This window comes from Lissotriton helveticus, chromosome 4_1 (assembly GCF_964261635.1).
Source record: "Lissotriton helveticus chromosome 4_1, aLisHel1.1, whole genome shotgun sequence".
NCBI classification, from domain to species: domain Eukaryota; kingdom Metazoa; phylum Chordata; class Amphibia; order Caudata; family Salamandridae; genus Lissotriton; species Lissotriton helveticus.
This window is the reverse complement of record NC_136063.1, coordinates 451,624,456-451,646,809: the sequence shown is the minus strand read 5'-3', so window position 1 is coordinate 451,646,809 and position 22,354 is coordinate 451,624,456. Positions and strand designations below refer to the sequence as shown.

The 22,354-nt window shown below is 41.2% G+C and overlaps 1 protein-coding gene and 1 pseudogene across 1 annotated transcript in view; one reads left to right on the top strand and one right to left on the bottom strand.

The window, feature by feature from the left end:
* The window catches only part of CIBAR1 (CBY1 interacting BAR domain containing 1), a 422,832-nt gene that overhangs the window by 16,362 nt on the left and 384,116 nt on the right, over positions 1-22,354 (top strand). The window contains exons 2-5 of the mRNA XM_078687046.1: positions 2,285-2,519; positions 8,917-8,985; positions 13,776-13,877; positions 20,267-20,272. Coding sequence (XP_078543172.1) covers positions 2,285-2,519; positions 8,917-8,985; positions 13,776-13,877; positions 20,267-20,272 — 412 coding nt within the window. The remainder of the gene's footprint in view (positions 1-2,284; positions 2,520-8,916; positions 8,986-13,775; positions 13,878-20,266; positions 20,273-22,354) is intronic.
* On the bottom strand, positions 11,899-12,333 carry LOC144827183 (large ribosomal subunit protein eL14 pseudogene; annotated as a pseudogene).

Sequence of the window (22,354 nt, the reverse complement as noted above, 5' to 3'; positions counted from 1 at the left end):
CTTTTCTGAGGGGACTTACTCTGAGAACCTAAGCTGGTATAAGTCTTCCGGCTCAAGCATATAAGACCCCTAAAAGGCTCAGACAGGTCTGCTAATTTGGCAGGTTGTGGCCTGGTTCATCATTCTATAGGTCGGAGCCATTTGCGCTACTTTCATTCCCTGGTCCTCATCAAAAATGGCTTCATAGTCTCGAGCAGCCTCCTGGGGAAAGGGTATGGTGCCTACCAGTGGGTGTCCAGGAATGCATTCCTCAGCCTTTCAGGGGCATCCTGAGGGTTCCTCTGGCCTGTGTGTTTAGATTGTGCCTTCGCTTCAACTGGACAGATAATGTGCAGAGGATGTCTGTTTTTTCCACACCCCAAACACAGGTGAAAGTGGGGCCATTAAGTGTGAAAAATCACAAATACTAACTTCTCTTATCCCAGGGATGTTGCCCTGGCCAGTCGCTTTGTACTCCTTCTCATTTATGTACTGTGTGAAGGACTGCCTTGCAAACACACCCCTGGTGCCACCTGGCAGTCTGAGGACTGCACCACATGCCTCCACACCCAACATGGAGAACATCCCACGCTTATTGCTGCTGCGGAAGGAAACCCATGGTGCACAAGTCGCAAAGCCTAGTTTGCTGTAAGGAAATAATATAGTGTAAACACCTGTATTGAAGGCAAATGAAAAGGGTACATATCTCCAGTGCCGGAGCAGGAAGATAAAAGGACGGGATATGGAAAAAGGTCCTCCTTGTACAAGCAGCGGTGGCCTGGAATGATGGTAACTATGGACCACATGGGTGATAGGAATATAGGTTGGACTGGTGCTTTTAATGAGCTAATCATTGTTACTGTTACATGGAGGTAATCTTTTAATAATTTAGCTTTTACTAAGCTGGAGTACTTTAGATAAAAGAGAATTGGCAAAATCCTCACCTATGGTCCTCACCAAGAATTGTAGAAAGCCATAAATATGCACTAATGCAAGAACATTTACTTGCAGGTGGTCTTTTGTGACTTTTGGGCCCTTAATTTAATTTCATGTTGCCCATTATGTTGTCCATAATGGTTTTACACAGGTTCTCCTATATTCTAAGTTTTTTAAAGTATTGGCATGGATCATACACATTTTACTAAATGATGATTCAGAGAATTTGTATTTCAAACGGTACACTAGTGTAGCAAAATGCTTTTCAACGTGTAAAATTGTTAGTGCATTTTACTTTAAGTAAAAAAAGCATTCTTGCTTTCAAGCTTCTTTATGTATTTGAATATAATAAGGAAGCTTTCTGGTAGCCTTGCATGCGTCATCAAATTACACTGGATCCACTGTCTGGAATTCAAGCTGAAGTCATAGCTCAGTGCATCTCCTTATAAGCTCTCACACTAACTGCATTTCTTTGGAAACGCTCACCCTAACTTACAGACTTTTGCATTGGTAATCATGTATACAAGAATGAACTGAAAAAAGTCTTGCCTTAGACAGTCTCTTCTTTCCAAGGTCTATAAGGAGGTACTATAAACTGGCAACCGAAATGCTCGTGCTGCAGGGGGTTTGATCCTTCTTGTCAAGAGGACAAAATAAAGATGAAAACTTATTGTGCTTGATCCCAAATAATATGTACATAGTGCCCGTCAATGAAAATTCCATACCTGGATGGCAGTTTCAAACTGTGAGACCTAGACTGGTGCAAATGTTGCCACCATTGGCTTGCTGGTATAAATGTCCTTGAAATTCAATTAGTTCTTAGTCAAGGCAATCTCAATACACTCCATGATAAAGCAAGTCAATGCATCATGAAACCATTCCTTATTATTCTGCTCCCTCACTACAGCTTTTAAGGTGGCCATGTAGGGTATATTAGCGTAGAGAACCTCAATATCTAATTTGATCAAAGTCCAGCTCTTTAATCAACGTCTATCTTGTTTGTCTTGTGTACCCTTACTAGCTTCACAGCAGAACATTTTCTGGGCAGACAGAGTTACATGGATAAATGGCTAAGTAAATCAATGGTTGATCTATCTTTGGGTCTCCTTCTTCTCCTTCTTCTTGGGGATAATATGTGTACCCCAATCTAGAAATTCATACAACTTTGCAGCTTAGCAAAGGGTGGATAGCTGTGAAAGTGACGGCGCATCACTTGCAATTTATATCGTAATAGTAGCAGAATATGCACCTAAAATAGTAGAAGTAAAACAATACAAGTGATGATAATGATTTTGAGACAGTTGCTTTTCTTTTTCTTTACTTGATTGTTTATATTGAAAGTAGTAATTTTCTCACATTCTATTTTTAGGGACATTCATACTAGACAAATCCAGGATGCTGTTACAAATGTGGAAACGCATTTTGGAGATCTGTGCCAAATATTTGCTGCATATGTTCGAAAAACTGCTAGACTCCGAGACAAAGCAGATCTTCTAGTAAAGGAAGTTCACGCCTTTGCAGATACAGAGACGCCAAGCCTGAAACATGGGTTGAAAAACTTTGCTGATGAACTGGCCAAGCTTCAGGATTACAGACAAGCAGAGGTAAAATCAAGAAATTGGGATACTTGTTGCAAACTGGTCTCTCTCAAGTGACTTGCGCTCCTTTTCTGTAGGTAGAAGATTGTCAAATGTGTTTAACTAATTAGGGCATGCCCACTTTTAAGATTTCAGGGGGTGTGCTGCTGGTGTTTCTCATGAATTAACACATAAATGATTTAGCGTAATTATTTTGAATTATATATTTTTGGCATTTTGCATATTTTTATTTTTCTGTTTTGCAGTTTGTGTAACTGTTTTGTTTTTGTTTCATCTTGAGTACACATGCACATTAACAGTCTAGCATCTTCAATGTTGTGGTGTTATAGCATTACAAAATAGTGGTCTCTAAAATATGAGTGTATAGATTCTAGAAACCTCCAAACATGTTGTTGCAGAAAGGAGTAAGGGAATGGCTGACGGATGCTAAACTAGTGGAGACCTCCTTTCATAGAATTTTGTGTATTCTGTAACCATGTATGTAGTGACACATATTGATGATGTTTTGTAGACTTTGATAAATGCAGCTGGGGGCATTTTCCATGAAAGCTAAGCCTGAAATGAAGCCCTAACAGTCATGTTAACCTAAGTGTAGCACCAACCGCAGATTTGGATTTGCTCATTTCTCAACCCTGACTAGTTTCACACATCGCTTTTGTGCCCCTAGGTCCCAAAACAACGTCAACAATGTTTCACCAGTTTAATCCAAAGGTGTCTATTTCCAAAGATAAATTTGTCCATAAATGAAATTTTACAACCCAGTGCACATTTTCTGCACTTACCAGAAATCGACAAAAGGATTCTCGACAGCAGTATGTGCATTTACAAGTGCAAATCCATCTACCATGAATATGGAGAAACCTGCACTCGAAAATCCAACTCAAGGGATAGAAAGCAGACGTTCCAAGGTGCCTTTGTTTCTTGGAAGTTTGGGTAGTACACAAATCTTTATTTTTGTGGGCTTCCCAAACTCTTGAAAATGGCCAAATTCTTCCTCCAGTTAAAGGATGAAGTAACTCCCCTTCCAAGGTGGAAGGGGGAACTGATCCCCCACCCCATTACATGTGGGTCTGGGGAAAGGCCTTTCTCCACGGGGAAAATGTTTTCCTTGCAGAGATGAAAAAAAGGAAAATTGGTCATAAGCACAAGGGCTCCCTTTCTGTGTGGACTGCTCCACTGTGCAGAAATCCCTACAGGGAGAGTAGGATTCCTTGGGAATAGACACGTGATATTCAGGGAAGCGGGCCTGGAAACCTGAGCCTGGTGCAGCTTTCTAAGTGTTCATATGGTGATATTTATGAATCATAAAAAAAGGAGGAAATCTTTACCCTGTATGTAGATATAAATCAACAAGTGCATTTTACTATTTTTTTTTTTTTGTGTGTGATTTGAGCTAATTTATTTACAATGTAATTCCGTCATAAGTGAAGTTTAGAATTTTTTTGGGGGAGTATTGATATCAATATTGAGTTAACTATTCTACTTATCACTGTCATACATTCAAGTATGTTTTTGTTTGGGATAACAAGTTCCACAAAATGAATTTGAGGCACTTCAGGGTCCTGAGCCATTTGTTTTATCCGGACTTGTTATTGCCACTCTGCTTGTGTCTTTCAGGACTATAGAAGAGGCTCACAGTTTTGTCCCGGCATGACGGCTCTATTTGATCTATTAGCTGGTTCATCCATGTCTGTGTATATCCAATCATTGATGACCTGGAGCTGCGAGGCCCAATAGTATAGCCAAATGTCAGGAACTGCCAATCCACCATCATACACCCCCTACTGTAGCTTGTGCAGCGTTATTCTGGGTGTGCCACCCTGCCAAAGCAACGTTCTAACTTCCTGGGCCACTGTTTAAAAACTGTTGGAGGGACTGGATATGGGGTGTTTTGGAGTACATAGGAGGCAAGGTGGTGTCATCATTTTAAATAAAGCCGCCCTACCCATGAGTGAACTTCCACAATATGTTTTAAGCCAATTTCCTCGAATTTCTTGGATAATTCTAGATTGTTTGAGGTAGAGTTATTACACCCATGGTGATTTAAATCGCTAAATGTGACTACTCTCATGACTAAGGAAAATTATGCTGCATAGTTATACAAAGCTCTCTAAAACCATCTTTGGACCCAGGTGGACGATGGGCCAAAATCATTGCAAGAGGAATAGAGGAAAGGGTTTGCACTCTACAGACTAGTAGTTCTTGTAGATAGCCAGTACAGTATCTTTTATTTCTAGGGAGACTTATTCCTTATTGCTTGATCTCTTTCCTTGTTGGACTGATTCTTGTTTTAAAGTCCTTTCTCCTTTTGCCATTGTTTTCTTGTTTACACTGTAAAATATGTTTTGAGTGATATTTTTGTGTAATTATGTGAGCACAGTTTTGTAATTGTTTCTTTAATATTTTTTACCTTAGTAAACATGTTTTTGTAATAATTTTTGTGTTGGGTACCCCTTTAAGACTTCTTTGTTTAGATATTCCTCTGTGTTTTCATGTGATTGATTGTTATAATTGCCGATTGTGAATATTGTTCTCGAACCATTGTAGCTATAATATTATACATGGCATAATGAGGCAATGCCTGATTCCCACTACAGCCCTGTAGGGCCAGGAACCTCTTTGGAATTCTGACTTGCTCTGAGTTTCAAAAGACAGTAAATTCTTAAAGAAAGACCAGATCCTTTAAGGCTATTTGGGATCTTTTAGTATAAATGATCACTTTTCACATGCCCAGACCAGTATGTTAGTGAAGAGATTCAGTAAGTTCTTAACAAGTACTGTGGGTACAATGGATACTTTGAGAGAAAGTAGGAATTCTTCCTTATTTTCTTTGCCTACTGTAAGTGCTTTTAAAACGAGTAAAGTTCAGTCCCTGAAAACACTTGTCTGAGCACCCCAGCCATGACCCCTTGCTTTGGTGCAAAGGGTATGATATGGAAACCGATTCATAATGTGTTTGTCTATGTGCTGGGCCCCAGAAGAATGATATAGCAAGACAAAGGAGCTCAAGAGCTAGGGATTATATAGGAGGCAAGCCTAACTAGTTGTCAAAAGGATTATGAAGTTGTGTTCCTGAATCAGATTTATCCTGAACTTTAGTTCACTGCCTTAAGTACGATGAATGATGGCAAGTACATAGTTGAAAGGAAATCCACAGTGATGAAACCCTATAGAATCTATTTTGTGAAAGATCTCAAGTGCTAACCCTGGTGAGTGGGGGTGTCAGATGTATTTTTAACTACAGGATGCCCATCTTGACCTGTAACACAAAGCAAACAACAATGGCTTTGTGCGGGTAGTGAATCTTGCCTCATAATGAACACCTAAACATCAAATAGAATAAAGAACAGTGTTGGGTTGCTTTTCCCATCCGTTCTTTCAAATGCCTAGGTGAACCCTTGATTGTGTACCCAATATTGGCATAGAAGACTTTCTGTCTTTCAAAACCAACACCGCTAGAATTCCAGATAGGCTGCAACACCCTTAGAATGTCAGATAAGCTGCTTTTCTTCACCTTTTGATATTGATGCCTAATCTAGTCCTACTTTGTGTGCACAATACTGATGCAGTGTATGGTCTACCTTTCAAAAACAAGATTCATAAGATAATGTTCAGAAATGTATTAAGGTGGAGGTGTTCAGCACTCTGTGCTTCGGAGTCCTTGTTTGCACTTGTAATGCGGAGTCCTTGTGTGCACTTGTAATGCACTGCCCAGCTCAATAGTGATATAGCATGGCATGGCCATTTACACTAAGGCATGGACTATTATGGCCTCAATTCTGTCATCCCTTTAGCTGAAAACCTCACTGGTAAATGGTAAGGGGCTGGTGAACCTGGTACTAGCCCAACTCTAAATATTGTGTGGCGCTTAGTTGACCTATTTATCATCAGTGACCGCTGGAAGGAATACTTGGAACACCCAAAACAGGATTAACTTGCCTGTATAGGCCAAACTATCCAAATAAGCAGCCATGCTGCTATGCGTCGTCAGTGGTCTATAGTGCAGCCACATTGTGAGCTCTTTTCCTGTTGCTCTTCCCCCATACACTTCGCAAGTTATCTCTGGAACATATTGCTCTTTATTTTTTTTGTTTGATCTCACCTTGATTGTCATGTCACCTTGTCCATGAAATTCCCATCTGCTTCCGTTTCCGATTTCTAAATTATTGTCACAATTATCTTGTCTCTTTGTTGCACCTCAACTAACTTGTCAGGTTTTCCATTTTTCAGTGTAGTTAACTTGCTTTTGTAAAATTTATTATAAATGGCCCATATATGCACTTCCTTGCCCTTTCATACTTTGGCAAAGTTATGCTTGAACTGACCTTCCCTCTTCTCGCTCTTGCATATCCACAAATCATTGTTTAACCACAGTTTCTATTTACATATCACCCCAGCTCATTGTTCAAGTTTCTCTTCAAATGTACTTTTACTTTAGTATTGCATTGTTACCCTGTAAAGAGCACACTAACTTTTCAGTGCCATAGTGCTATATAAACTGTTAAATAAAATAAAAATACAAAAAATTCAATCTTTGGCATTTCAGCCTTCTTTTATATATCCGCAAGCTTCTTGATTGTTCCACAGGTTCTTTTGTAGAGTAAGTATCAGACTCTCATTGTTTAACTTCCTCGGGGTGAAACACTTTTTAGCCACAAACTGGGCATTACATTGGCTTTCTTTGCTGATAGCCTGTATCTAATTGAGAGCAGAGATCATGAGTGGCTGAATTCAATTGCCCTCTCAAATGTGTTATTATTACACCTTGAACTAACCCCTTTTCTATGATTTGCATGGATTCTCCTTTTGTAAGTTGTGATCTTTTTGTTTGTACCTATTATTTGTATTTTGTTTTGTAAAACTACTAATAATTTATAAATTAAAAAAAATATATATCCTGACTAATCCAATTTGAAAAGAGGCATGACCGTAATGCTCAACCTGGAAATCTCGCTGCCCGACAGTGGGTCTAGACCAATACTGGGCTCATATTGAATTGGAGACTCTCTGCTGAGATAATTGCAGGGGCCTAGGCAAGCACGAACACACACAGAGGTGGAATAAGCACTTGATAGCGTTTCTGGAAGTTACAGACCTCAGCAACAATAACACAGTACCTGTAACATGAAGACCCACTGGTGAGTGCCTCAGATGGGTTTGATTCAACTTTGGAGCCCTTTATCTATGGAACTTGGCACAGCTAACGGGACATGCTTCAAGCAGGGATACTTTGCTGCAGTGACTTTGACTACTCAACAGCACTACTGATGGTTTGGTGACCCTCCCGGGTGATGTATTGGGACCATTGTAGTTTACCCGAATAATTGTAATAATTTAAACTGGTCTGGTGTCAAAACTTACATGGACAAACGTGTTTTGGAACGGTTTCCCTTTTACTTTGTTTAGCTTCTCTCAATGCTATTTTTAAACCACTCCAATAAAATATGTCCTTAAAACAAACCTAAAGGGTCCAATTCATCGTTGCATTCCTCAGAGGTCGAGTACCATTACATAAAGTAATGGTACAATGCGTTATTTACTATGTTTTAAAATGGCAAAAATTGCAGTTTTTTGTTTATAAAAAAAACAGGCGGATGTTCAATAAAACTGGAATTTTTATTTTATGTATTGCTCCTCACAGAAGAGGGAGGGAATTTGGCATCTTAATGCTGTGAAGCCTGAAAAAAGGTAGTGGAGTTATCAGCCAGAGGCTTGTTGGAATTCACAATCCCTTTGCATGTAGTTGCTCAACTTGAACCTGATCATATGTTTGCTCTGTCAAGCACAGGAGTAAAGTGGTTCTCATAGTGTGGAAGGGCAAACGCCTCTCTCAAACTTTGAAGATATAATGTAATATTTGTACACAGAAACTAATTTCCCCTGTGCAGAGAAACAAAAATGTTAAGCATGTCAGAGGCACTGATGCATTTGTGAATGTACGCTTTGTAACTTAGTCTCTATAGATGCTGCGATAGTCTATGCAATCCCTGCAGTATTATTGGAATTCTTTGTAAATTTCAAGAAAGTTAGATATTTGATTAAAACACAGTGGTAAACCCAGAAGGGCAAATGTAAAATTTTCTGTGTGAATCAGTCTCGCTGTCAATAGGTTGCATTTTATTTGCATGGAAAACCTATCTTGTAGACTGTATTTTAGCGGGAGAAAAAAGGATAGCAACATCTTATTTTAATTACTTATAAAATAAATGTAGTCAGTTTTCCGTTTTCTGCTTGATGGAAAGAATGTTTCTTTCCCCTTACGAACACTGCAAGCAAATCGTATACAGATTCAAATATTCAGCATTTTTTCCGATTTCTTATGTTCTTATTTGAGATGTGCTTGCGTATGTATGCACTGTCATCCATGTTAACTTGTACTTTTTTTTTAAAATTTTTTTTTTAGGTGGAAAGACTTGAAGCCAAAATAGTGGAACCTCTCAAAAGCTATGGTGCCGTAATAAAACTTAAAAGGGTATGTTCTATGGCTTTCCAAAATTGTGATGGCCTTATTTATATATTTCTTTCCTTCAGAAGGTATAACTTTTTAATGATATTGGGTGCCAGTTCAAATATTAAATGCTTATGTATCTACATGTTGCTTTTGTAAATGATCTCACTTGTGGTCCTCTTTAAAAGAAAAATACTACAATCCGTGTAATCATGTACTGTTTTACATTTCAGCCTAATGATTAAATCTACAGACACTGTAAAGTTTTAGACATACCACTTTTAGGTTTCACCTACAGCGCACATTCGCTGTAAGCAGAAGCTATTGCTCATTTAAAAAAATAAACCATAAACTTAAAAGGGGCTTAGAGATGGGTCCAGGGCTTTCCTCAGGGCTAGGAACCTGCTTCTTCCTATCAAGTACATCTACGCCCACTCAGCGCACACGCATACATACTATAACAGTTTCTAATAGCTGGTAATGGTCATGAAATTGCACTTTGTCAATGGTAGGTTCCCTAAATTCGGGACAGTTAAACCTCATGGAGGACTGGAATGAGGGGAACCTTGTGGTCAAACATTTGTCAAAGGTCTCACACTGCCATCAGCACCTACTCCTATGTTTATGTCCTCCGATGTTGGTCTGTGGCCCCATGTTGGGCTGACACATGTTGACTTAGATAGGACACAAGCTGCGTAATTGTGCCTCTTGTGTCCGACAACCTGTTTCTAATCACCCCTACACGACCCATCTAATAAAATACATAATTTGAGTACAAGTAGGTACACAGGGTTTTTAGATTCCAGGATCCCCTAATTCTTAGAACATCCCTGAATAGTCCCTCTATCCACAACGAGGGCCGCCTGCCACCAGATTTCCTGTCAAACAGATGAAATATCCAGAGATTTGTTACTTGATTCCCATACTTTATCTAATTGATTTTTGGTGGTTGACTCCAATTCAAAAGAATTAACTTTTTCCTGCCAATACTCGTGCACCTTACTCCTGAATTGATTTTTTTTTTGTTGTTGTTATCCAGTTGTTGTTACTTGAAGCAACCTTTAATTAGATCTCTAAATATTCCAGGTCATGCTCCAGTTTACTTTAATTGAATGTAGATGATTTTAAAATGCAAAATTCTGAAAGAGAGCAACCTTTGATGTAGAACTGAATTTGGAGAACAAGAATATTTTCCATAAAATTTCTTTTCACAAAATGATCCTGTACAAACATCTATTGCGATTAACTGTAATGTATTTTAAGGCTACCATATGTGTAGTAAATATTTCTTTATTGGCTAATCATTATAAGATTAAGTTACGGTTAGGATTTCTCACTTAGAATTTTGGGTGACACACTAAAGTACACAAGAAAGTGTTGGATGGAATGTTTGAATTAATTTCCGCCACTAGTAATCACTTTGGGGCCTGCATCCCAGTCCACTGCTATTTTGCTCACCATGCCACCTTCATTTTGGATCTAGTCATATGCAGAGCATTTCATCCATCCTTTTTTTAGGTCGAGCCTAGAACAGCGCATGCACTGTTGCTCGACTTTTAGTAAGGGGATTTTCAAAGTGCTGCCAGCTGCTGGCCTCAAGCTTGCGTGCATGTGCGCGTGAACGCACGCAAAATATTTGGATTTCACTACGCTGGATTATCTTAAGACATGTGATATTTATGTATTTATTTGCACGTTCTCTGTGCGTATGTGTTTAGATCTTGTAACTGTGTGATCATCTTCTGACTCCTCTTCATCCTCTAGAAAACCGAATGCTTCTGATGGACATCAGTGGACCCACCCGCTTAATAAAATTCCTCATCCTCCAAAAATGTTTGCCCTTAGTCGGTTTCAGTAGAGCCCCCCCCAGAACAATCAAACTCGTCGTTCGTCGACTGGAGACCGGTTCTTTAAATGGACGGGTACTGAGTACCTTCTTAGGAGCAAACAGATTTCTCTCATTTAAAGCACTGGAGAGAGATTAAAAAAGGCACAGGGTCATCATTAACTTTGAAATGCGCTCGTGTTTTCATTACCTTTAGGCATGGCACTTGGACACCTCTCCCAGTAGGTTCCTGAAGTCCGGGTTTTCATACTGTTCGCACTTGAGCAGGGAGTACAACGCGGGCCCGTGTAGGCTCAGCGACTGCTTTAGCAAGTCCTTGTTCATGCTGCAGAGACGACGACATAAATGTCTCCCCTCCCCAAAGGCTAAACGAACGTGGGCTAACCCCTGCCTTATACACGCAGATATTAAAAAGCATGACTAGGTCTGCGTATGACTGTAACACCGATTTCAAACACAAGCACTAGTGGACGTTGAAAAACTAGTTCATTGTGATTGACGGGCCAATGGGTGTTACTTTTGTTGCAGTACTGCTTCATAAAGTCTGGGATTGTTGGGTAAAAAGGTCCCGCCCCTGATGAAGCTGTCCACCTACCCGGAAGCAATGTCCTACCGTCCCGGAAGGAATCGGATCATAATAGTTTCATGTGCTCTAATAAGTGGTTCTATGCTTAGCAGGGAACAGAACAGAACAGAACAGAAACCGGCCCTGGCAAACTGCTCAGCTGACCCCCCCCCCCTAGGGTGAGGGGAAGTGTAGCTGAGCAGTTTGCGAGCACCGGTTTCGGACGATTTTGTTACAGGGGGCCGATCTTGCCGGCCCCCGGTAACAAAAACGGCCCCCCAGGGACCCAAAACCCGCCCCCCACCCTAGCGGCCTACTGGGGAAACGCCCAGTGCCCGCTATGGCCAGTCCGGCCCTGATGCTTATCTATTTCCGTCTTTCTTTACACACTATTGGTTGTCCAGGGAGCCCTAACTTGGCCCCGCGTCCTTCCGGAGAGCTGTGATTTGGTTCGCTTGGTGTGATTTGTGAATTACAGTCCGTAACAGAGCGCAGACCGAAGCAGCACCTTAAAGAAGAACTCTTTAATGAACCAATCAATTTACTCTGGCTTTTTGGAAGCTTCCTTTTGGAGTTTCTTTACTTCAGCCTTGATGATGTTGTTCCTCACCCTCTTGGCCTTCATGACGCGATAGCGGTCAAAATCTGTCATCTTGGCTTTCTTCTCTCTGGCATCAATCTTCTTTGCCCATCTTGTTTGAGACCATTTTTCATTTACATTTTCTTTCTCCCAGGCACGTCTTACTAACTTCTGACAAGCGCTGTGGGGGAACTTGAACACAAAGTCAGTAAGCTGCATGCACTTGAAGGGCATAGCCTGCCTTTTGATGCCACTGCAAGAGCCATCCACCAGCGCCCTGTTTTGGTCAATTACGTCAACAATTGCAACCAGCTTCCCTTCATGTGGGCTGAAGGAGATGAAGGCAACCCGGCCAATTTGTACATAACGCTTGAAAACCATGGCGGTGGTCCACGAACAGCACCTGTGGCCTTCGCTTCCCAGAGGACACGCTGCAAGGAGCGTAATTGCTGGAAAGTCTGCTCCAACTGCTAACTTCAATGATGCATAGTTATTCGTGTACTCTTACCCCTATTGCTACCTTCGTTTAGCAGGTGTCCTCCTGGAAAGGCAAAGCTTCGGTTAGGGAAACAAGCACTGGCAAATTCAAAAGGTCTTGCCTATGCGAATTGGTTTTGACAATGTTTTTTAGCCATGTTGTACAGCAGCCTATCCGCTGTGTAAAACACAGTCCTATGACTGGTCAACGAACACTGGTCGCTTTATAGAGCTTTTTTATTTTATTTTTTACTTGCAACTGTGTGGATAGCAGCCACGCAGCTGCAGTCGTGCACACGGCAAATACAACATTGAGAAAGCTAAATAAATTGACAAAGCTAAATAGCTTTACTATTTGGTTTTTTCAAGCCATGTTGTACAGCTGCGTGGCATGGTTGAATGTAAAACAAGCATTCGCATAGCCAATAGGTCTCGCTTTGGGACCTTATAAGTGTTTAGTTATCCAGTACAATATCCTTAGTGCAACAACATCGTGTTGCATGGCTAAACACGTATAAGGTCCCAAAGGCGAGACCTATTGGCCATGCCAATGCTTGTTATACTTTGTGTCACCCTAAGTGGGACGGGTGTGCTCACACACTGTGTTACTGGAACCAAACTATCCCTGACTGATGAGTCTAATCTAGGGCAAAACCGGTCCTAGGTTGGTTGGGTTCTGGTTCAGGGAGGACCTGACCAGGCAGTTCAATCTGGACTGTTCCTATTTGAGCAGGGTCAAGGCTGATTTGCATATGGCTGGGTCCGGAAAATATGGCTGGGTCCAGAACTTAAATTCATGTCCGTTTGTTGAAGTTGACTGAGATTTGCTTGGCGTTGAAGGCTTTCCTGCCCACCATTAATGGAAGACATTTACTCTTTCCTCTTTACATCTCCACCCCTAGTTAGTCACAGTCTTGTCAAATTATCAATTCAAAAGTCACATGCACATAATTTGAAAAACGAAGGCTGTTTAATCCCCACTATTAAAATACCTAATGTTTATTCTTTTAACCTCTACAGTGACTAGCCCATTATCTCTCTGCCAGTGCAAGCAAATACATGAAAAAGGCAATTGGCGCACAACCACATCCATTTATGCACTCTCATTCCATCCTTTCCTCTATACAATTTGGTTCTAACCGTAGCAAGTCCAATCCTATCTGAAAGTTTTGGAGCAGCATAAATATAAAAATTTGGTTTTAAGTGCAAGGACATTTTAAGCAATTTAAATTAATTGCTGCAACAATAGTGAGTAGAAATGATTTTCTTGTTTTGACATTGTAATTGGGTTTTATATATTGTGTAAAATATATGAACAATTTTCAAATGCATATTATACTTTACAGGAGGACTTGAAAGTGACCTTGTCAGCAAGAAATCGAGAAGGAAGACAGTTGGCACAGCTTGAGAGAACACGGCAGCGGAATCCAACGAATCGACAAATTATAGTATCCTTACAATGTAGTTTTCTGAAGTACTTCTTTTATCACAAGTCTGCAACCACTTTAAAGGACTTTTTATGATTTGAAACAAAGATCATCATGCTTGACATTGCTGTACACTTTAGGAGTGATGTCCCAGTATGACTGAAAAGTTTGGTATTTGTGCACCTAAAACAAAACCACAATGTTCAAATGATTGAGGTGAGAGCTTCTTTGAATGTGTTATTCAGTATATGTGAACTTAACCACACAAATCCCAGACCTGTTTTTGAGGGGAAAACAATTGCCCCGATTCGTAGCTACATTACACTATGGTATTCGTGAATGCTGTAAATGAAAAACTAATAAGTACGCTTCTAGAAATGAATTACATGTTGATGCTTTTCCTCAAGAAGGTAGCTGTTGGTAATCGAAAATGAAGCACCTTAGCAGTTGTAGAATGTTACAACCCTTAAAAGTGGAGAATTGTTCTCCAAAATGCAGCTGCTATGTCTGGTTTTGTTAGGATATTTATATAATTTATAAATAAATGATGTACAATGTGGAGCACATAAGTATTGTCGGGTGCACGGATTCCATGAAATGGAATTGAAAAGCTAAAGATATTAAGAAAAATTACTGAAATTGGGCTTAAATGAAAATTTGGTACCTGTTGCCAACAAGATTAATTGTACGGCATAAGGAGGCATATCTCTCCATGATGGTATTTCCAAAAATCAATCAATCAGTTTTATATAAAGCGCGACTATTCACCTGCAAGGTTCTCAAGGCACTGATTGGTGGAAGTGGGGGTTGGATCTGCGGTTCAGTCAAAGAGCCAAATCTTAACGTCCTACCTGAATTGCGGCAGCGAAGGTGATTGCCTGAGGTGCAGAGGTAAGGCTTTGCAGGTCTTCGCAGCGAAGTAAGAGAAGGATCTTCCTCCAGTAGTGGTCTTGCAGATCCGTGGGATGGTGGCCCGGGCCAGTTGAGTGGAGCTTAGATGTCGGATGGGAGTGTAAAAGGAGAGGCGGTGGTTGAGGTATGCAACCCAGCATTGTGGAGTGCTTTGTAGGTGTGTGTGTGAGGAGCTTGAAGGTAATTATTTTGTTGATGGGTAGCCAGTGAAGGTCTCTCAGGTGGCCAGTGATGTGGCTGTGGCATAGGGTGCTCAGGAGGAGTCTGGTGGGGGCATTCTAGATGTTCTCCAGTTTCTTTAGGAGTTTCTGGATAGTGCTGGCATAGAGTGCGTTGCCATAGTTGAGTCTGCTGCTGACGAGCGCATGGGTGTTTGTTTTCTTGGACTCGGTAAGGATTCACTTGAAGAACTTACGAAATGGCATGTATGTGTGTTAAATTAAATTGAACATTGGTCCATGTAAAATTATACAGTAATGTCAGGGTAATTAATTGTGCCCTTACTGGAAATGAATTGGATATTCATCCCTCTGTACGCCCTTGTTGTTCATCAATTTGATGTCCTATGCCCAGGTATAGGAGGGTGATTTGGGCATTCCCCAGGTCTTTTGTCCTATGAGTCAAGCTTGAGGCAGCTGTCCTTCATGCAGGTGGTGACTGCCTTCATCCGGTTGTGATAGTTGCTCTTGACAGCTGTGGGTTAGTCTGTGAGGGAGAGAATCAGCTGAGTATCGTCAGCGTTAGAGACAATCTTAAGTCTGTGGCTTCTGATAATGGCTGCAAGCGGGCCAGGTAGCTGTTGAAGAGGGTGGGGTTCAGGGAAGAGCCCTGAGGCACTCTGCAGCTTCCTTTGTAACCTCATTGGTGTGCTTTAAAGTCCTTGCGCACCTCCTGCATCCTGCATCTCGCTGTTGTTGGCTCGCTAAACCCATTGGGGAGGGCAATTTTCCTGTTGCTTACATGTCTTCTTATTAAAATTGGTCAGGTGCTGGGTCAAGTTATTACCTTTAACTGAGGCAGTACTTATTATATATCCCCTCTTTTCTTCTTGTCTCAAGACTTATGTAAGCCAGTTGAGGGTGTTTTCTAGTATGTATGCTTTTCTTTTTCTTGTCTCTAACTGTCCCCTACTGGGCTCCTTTTTTAAATCTTTTGTTCAGCCTTAGGCAGCCCAGGCCAGAGGAATAACCATAGCTGCTGCCTTTTTTCAGTTTTAGCATCAAGAATTTGGATATGTACACCGAGTGCATCCCTTCTAAAGGCAACCCTTCCAGAGTTGGGCTTGCTACCGTGGGAATTGCTCTCTCCCCTCCGCCCCCCCAACACCCACCCCCTCACACTGACTTACTAAATCATCCTTCACCTTAACAGGTCTCACTAATTTTGGCATACAACCATTGATCTGTTTCAGTTCAGAGGCAATTGACTGCAAACACACCTTATGTGACTTCAGCATATCAGTGTTCACTATCACTGCCTCTAAGATGCTCTGCAAAGTTTTTTGCATAAGGACCATAAGATCCAACATTGAGGATGAAGAACACCAACAGTAAAGTCTGGAGGTATCGAGGGAGGCCGTTCTTCATTCATCAAATTTGTGGGGCATAACAGTGCCCCCCCCCCCCCCTTTCACAGTCTCGGCTGAAGCTGAAGCTCCTTAGATGATGACCCACTGGTGGCTGTTTCCTCCAAATCCAGATTTTCCTGACTCCACTTTGGCCAAGATGTTTTTTATGGGGGGCTTACTTCCACTGACCCTCTCAAGATTAAACCATGTGATGAAGATAGTCTCGGTTCCAACTGGGCTACCCCTTGTTCAAACAGGGGACAAGACTCTGGCAGCTCAATTCTGTTAATTTCTGATGGAACAGAAAGAGGAGTTTGCAGAGCAAAGGACAGATTTCCCCTTTTGTTTTTAGATGGCACCTCTCTAAAATGTTTACCCACAAACTCCTTATTTGATTTGACATTGGGTGATGCCTTTGCGGACCCGGCTCCATCCACCTCAAGTGCCTTCCCCCACCCTCGATCTTCCATTGATTACACTTGCTTGTTCAATGCTATACTTTAACACTGTACTGGGGGAGTTTGGCTGGACTCTTTCTTTTTCTCTCTTTGCCTTTTTTTCACCACAAACTCCTGCAGACTTGCTGGGGGCAGTGAAGAGAGAAAATGCTCACTGCTTCAATAAACAAATTAATTAAAGAGATACCTTACGTCTTACCTGATCGCCGCTACCACCACAGAAACGGCACTGTAGCCACGTTTATTTTCTCATGGTTGCTCAATATCCGGGTGAATAGCAGCCCTTCTTTTCAGTTGTTGGCTCCTTGGATGCTGACTCTAAAGTCCACCTGTTATTACAGTGGACGCGGGCCAAGTGTGGGCCAGGTATGCTCCCTAGCTTTGTTGCAGACAGGGCGAGTAGGCATCACTGGACTTAAAATCCTGCTGTACCAGCAGTACCCTGGGGTCATGAGCCACACTGCTGCATGCCGTGCGCTTCCTCGGCTTCCCGGGGCGGTCCGACGCACTTATAGACACTGTCCCACTAGGCACCCCCAGCTGCTGCCTGCTACCCGCACTGAACTTCTGCGGGTTCACGTTCACCTGCCAGATGCCTCCGGAATATCTATTGGCTCCTGTGTGGACTCCGAGGCTTGATCCTTCCTTCTGTGCTGATCCACGGCCCTGTTTTGTAATGTCCTGACGGTTCTGGGGCAGGCACGAGTCGGCCAGGTTATTCCTTGTTCCGTAGCTCATCAGTACCTGTATTATGTGCTGCAGTGAATAAAACAAAACTGGATTGCTTGTATGAGGTAGCGAATGCAAATTAATGATTTAGTATAATTTTCAGGTGTACAGTAGTCCTTCATACATTACTTTGCAATGCAGGCCCTCCATAGGAATTGAAATTATACATCATACAGCAGGGGCAGACTGGCACCAAAGAAGACAACATTCACACCAAAGGCAAGTTCAGATGACAAAATATATCAACATCCATATTTACAGCCTTTCATGGAGAACCTTAAACATGATCTTCCTCAAGCCTTTGCTGAAGGCTTCAACCATATTGCTACATTCATCTTACAAACTAAAAAATACCATCAATTGATGGCACCAGAAGGCAGCCACACTATTGGCATATACCCAGTAGTTGAAGATAACCAGCTGGCTTGGAGCCAACCAGCAATTCAACCTTCTTCAGGTACCAAGTTATTTCTGAATTACCTAACTGAGCCAGGAAGATTAAAACTATCCACTCAAATATATCAGGGATCATAAAAAAGATCTACATCAAGAATCATCTCTATCGTCTATACAAATCAGTAGTGCTAATTTTATCAGCAACATATACGAAAGCTATACAAAGACTTCTTTTCAGACTATCAATCTGAAGGAGTCCATGCTTTCTTGAATCAACATAATATTTTAAGCCTACGTAAACAGTTCCCAGAATTTAAGTACTTAAGATCAAAATATCTGATTGAACTAGAATTAATTCCTGCAAACCAAATAGAGATAGAGCTTACTAGGACGACTTCGTTGAATGGGGAATAGTTATCGAGTTAGGACCGCCATAACAGTACCCAGTAATTTTATAACACATCAAAACAAATCGACTCAGGATTCAGATTAAATTAATCTTCAAAAACAAATTCACTTCAAGGGTCCGGATATGCTACATAATGAAAACTTTTAGGTTACAGTTAGAAAGAAATGGCGGAACAGCGGCGGGTCATTAACCCTGCACAGAAAAATAAAGTACCTAGTCAAAGCGATGGTGATAAAATCTAGTTAAATTACCACATTACAAGAAACAATAACATTCCTGATGAAAATTTGTTTTGGTTTTATCTGAAGGGAATTCTTTGATCTGCTTCTTAAACATAGCGGGATAGACAGACAATTCAAATTATCAGGAGAAACACTAGTTCAAACTAAATTCTTTATTATTCCAGCAATTTACAGGCACAACTGCTTACTAACATTTTGGATACTGGTCAAATTGCCAAGTCCTGGAAAGGATCTATATTTCAACTTCTTCACAAAAATGTTCCCTTGAGTGAAACAAAGACTATTGACTAATAGCCCTCCTGGATGCAGTTGACAAAATATTTGCAAAGTTCTTTCAAAAACAGTCAAAAGGGTTATACACCAGCTTGCTCGACACTCAACAACTTAAAGGCGCTGTAACTATTCATCAAGAAAACTATAGAAAGTAAGGAAAGAATCTTTGTCTATTTCATAGATTACTCCACATCATGTGATAAAATCAATAGAAACAGCACTGGCTGGCTGGCACTGTGCAATTACACAAAGAAACTTCAGTACAACTAAATCTATAGAGGTATCTGTTTAACTTGAAGAATTTCAACAGAAAATGGTTTCAATCATGGATGTATGCTAGCTTCCTTGCTGAGATAAAAACCATGCCTAAAGCCAAGAAAGTTTGGTAGATCGGAGATATATGTCCGATCTGCCAAACTATCTTGGCTCTAGGCAGGGTTTTCTACCAAAGCTGGCTCAACAAAAAATCCATCATTTATCCTTCAGAGACAACCTTCTAATGCTTTCTAAAACACAACTGGGTCTTCAACTTAATTCCCTCAATAAGAGCAACAGCATCACAGGGAATCTCTCTAAAACCAAGATAATAATTTTAGCTGAAAAACCATACACTGCAAATAGAAAACAATTCAGCAATCGAACAAGTGGATTAATTTGTGTTTAATTAATATAGAGTTAATTATTTGATATTTATTTTGGGTGAAGAGTGGATATTAGATTTAAATTATTTATTTATTAGTTGTTAATAGTATTAGTTTTTAATTAAAATTCATTTTAATTGTGCTTATTTTATAGTTTTATTTAGGTGTGTTGTGGAAATTAGAGTGTTAAAGTGTGTGCAGTAAATTAATGTTTTTAGTTTTTTTATTAAGATTTTTAATTGATTATGTTAATTATGTAAATAAATGTAATTTAGAAAATGTTGAAGTGGTTTGTTATTAGTCAGCAATCCTTAGGCATATACACTGTAACAGCCACAGATGGTTTCTAATGTGAAAAAAACAACACATTTCGGTCTGCCTGTTATTAGTGTGGTGTTATTGGGTAGGATATAAAATAAATATATGTATGTTTTAATGCATTTTTTTGTTTGTAAATATTTTCTAGTTTAAAAGAATAATTTATTTGTAAATGTATTTAATTATTGTCTTCTATGTTGTATTTGTAGGTTTTATTATATATAATGAATGTGCTCTTTTTCTGTTTACTATTTTTATTTTTAAAATATTGTTATTGTTTATTATTTTTTTACTTTTTAACCCCATTGATGCTGCCGTCAGCCGTTGAACTTTCAGGGCACTACCTGACTGGTGCTGCTAACGTTCAATCAATCAACCAATCAGGGAATTTGTAGAGCGCACTGCTTACCCGCTAGGATCTCAAGGAGCTGAGGGTGGGGGGGGGGCTGCAGCTAATGGTCAAAGAGCCAGGTCTTGAGCAGTCTTCTGAATGCCGGGAGGTCTGCGGTCTGTCGTGGGGGTGGGGGGGGGGGAGAAGGGCGTTCCAGGACTTGCACGGTGGGAGAAGGATCTGCCCCCGGGGGTGGTTCTGTGGATGCGCGGGACGGCGGCCAGGGACAGGTCGGCGGAGCGGCGTTTCCTGTTGGGTACGTAGAAGGAGAGTGTCGTTGAGGTAGGCTGGGCCGGTGTTGTGGAGTGCCTTGTGTGCGTGGATCATGAGTTTGAATGTGATTCTTTTGTCGACTGGGAGCCAGTGCAATTCTCTCAGGTGCGGGGTGATGTGGTCCCGGTGTGGGACTTTGAGGATCAGGCGTGCGGAGGCGTTCTGGATTCTTTGGAGTCTGTTGATGAGTTTGGACGGGGCTCCGGCGTAGAGGGCGTTTCCGTAGTCGAGTCGGCTGCTGACGAGGGCGTGGGTGACGGATTTCCGAGTGTCCGTCGGGATTCATCTGTAGATCTTGCGGAGCATGCGGAGGGTGTAGAAGCAGGAGGAGGAGACTGCGTTGACTTGGTTGGTCATGCTGAGCTTGGAGTCAAGATGACCCCTAGGTTGCGTGCATGGTTGGTTGGAGCCGGGGGGGTTCCCAGTGATGCTGGCCACCAGGAGTCGTCCCACGCTGAGGGATTGGGCCCGAGGATGAGGACCTCCGTCTTGTCCGTGTTCAGTTTGCGTCGGTTTGCCTCCATCCACTCGGCGACGGCCTTCATGCCCTGGTGTAGGTTGGATTTGGCGGTGAGGGGGTCTTAGGTGAGGGAGAGGATCAGTTGGGTGTCGTCAGCGTAGGAGATTATGTTGAGGTTGTGTAGTCTAGCGATGCAAGCAAGGGGGGCCATGTAGACGTTGAACAGAGTCTGGCTGAGGAGGATCCCTGGGCGACGCCGCAGATGGTAGTGATGGTTCCGGAATGGAACGGGGGGAGGCGGACTCTCTGGATTCTGTCGGTGAGGAAGGAGGCTGTCCAGTCCAGGGCCTTGTCTCGGATCCCTGCATCGTAGTGTGCGCAGTGTGTGGTGTGTTCAACGGCCGACGCTGCCCCGCCCACTCTGTTGAACGCCCGCACTGCGCCGAAATAACAGCCACAGTAAACGGGTTAATATATATATATTTTTTAAGTGTTTGAGTGTGAATAGTAATTGTTTTCCTCCAGTATCCAACACTTTACCTACTGTTGCACTCACTGGAGTTACAATAGTAATTCTTACCCCTCCACTATCCAGCACTTTCCCTACCGTTGCACTCACTGGAGTGGGAATAGTAATTTTTACCTCTGCTATCCAACACTTTCCGTACTGTTACACTGTCTTTAGTGGGAATAGTAATTTTTACCCCTCCATTATACAACACTTTTCCTACTGTTGCACTGATTGTATTGGGCAATTTAAGTTTAACTATTTTTCGTAGTTTGTTTTAATTTATTCTAGAATGTTTTTTAATATATAAAATTATTTACATTTATTTTATTTTTATATAATTTTAAAGTTTCAAAATAATTTTAAGATCATAGTTTATTAATTATTTTAAAGTGTGTGTGTATATATATATATATATATATGTATACATTATGTTTGTGTATTTTTTAATTAAGTTTATTTGTAATATTTTGTAAAAAAGTATGGTTTTTTTTTTTTTTTTTTTTTTTGGTGTAAGACATTTATTGTTCTTAAATAATTGTTACACTGCGTCATGCCAACAACCCGGAGGCAGGCCGCGATGCGTATAAATGTCAATCAAGAACAGGTCCCCTGCAAGGGAGTATCCAACATATCTGGTGATGACGTAATTAGTGATGCCTGTAAACATTTGTAAAGGTAGTTAAACATACAGTGCAACAGAAGCAAATCACATAGTCTCACATTTTTCGTAGGTGGTGCCGCAAATAGTCAAGATCTCACAAACACTGGACATCGCCTCATCTAAGTGACGAGCACGGTGGTCCTGGTTTATTGACACATCAGTTCAGCATAGACAAATCTGCGGGCACCTTTTCACCCAACCCCCACAACAACTTGAGGGCAACAAAGAACGTTCGTGGTGCTTAGCGGAATCAGTAA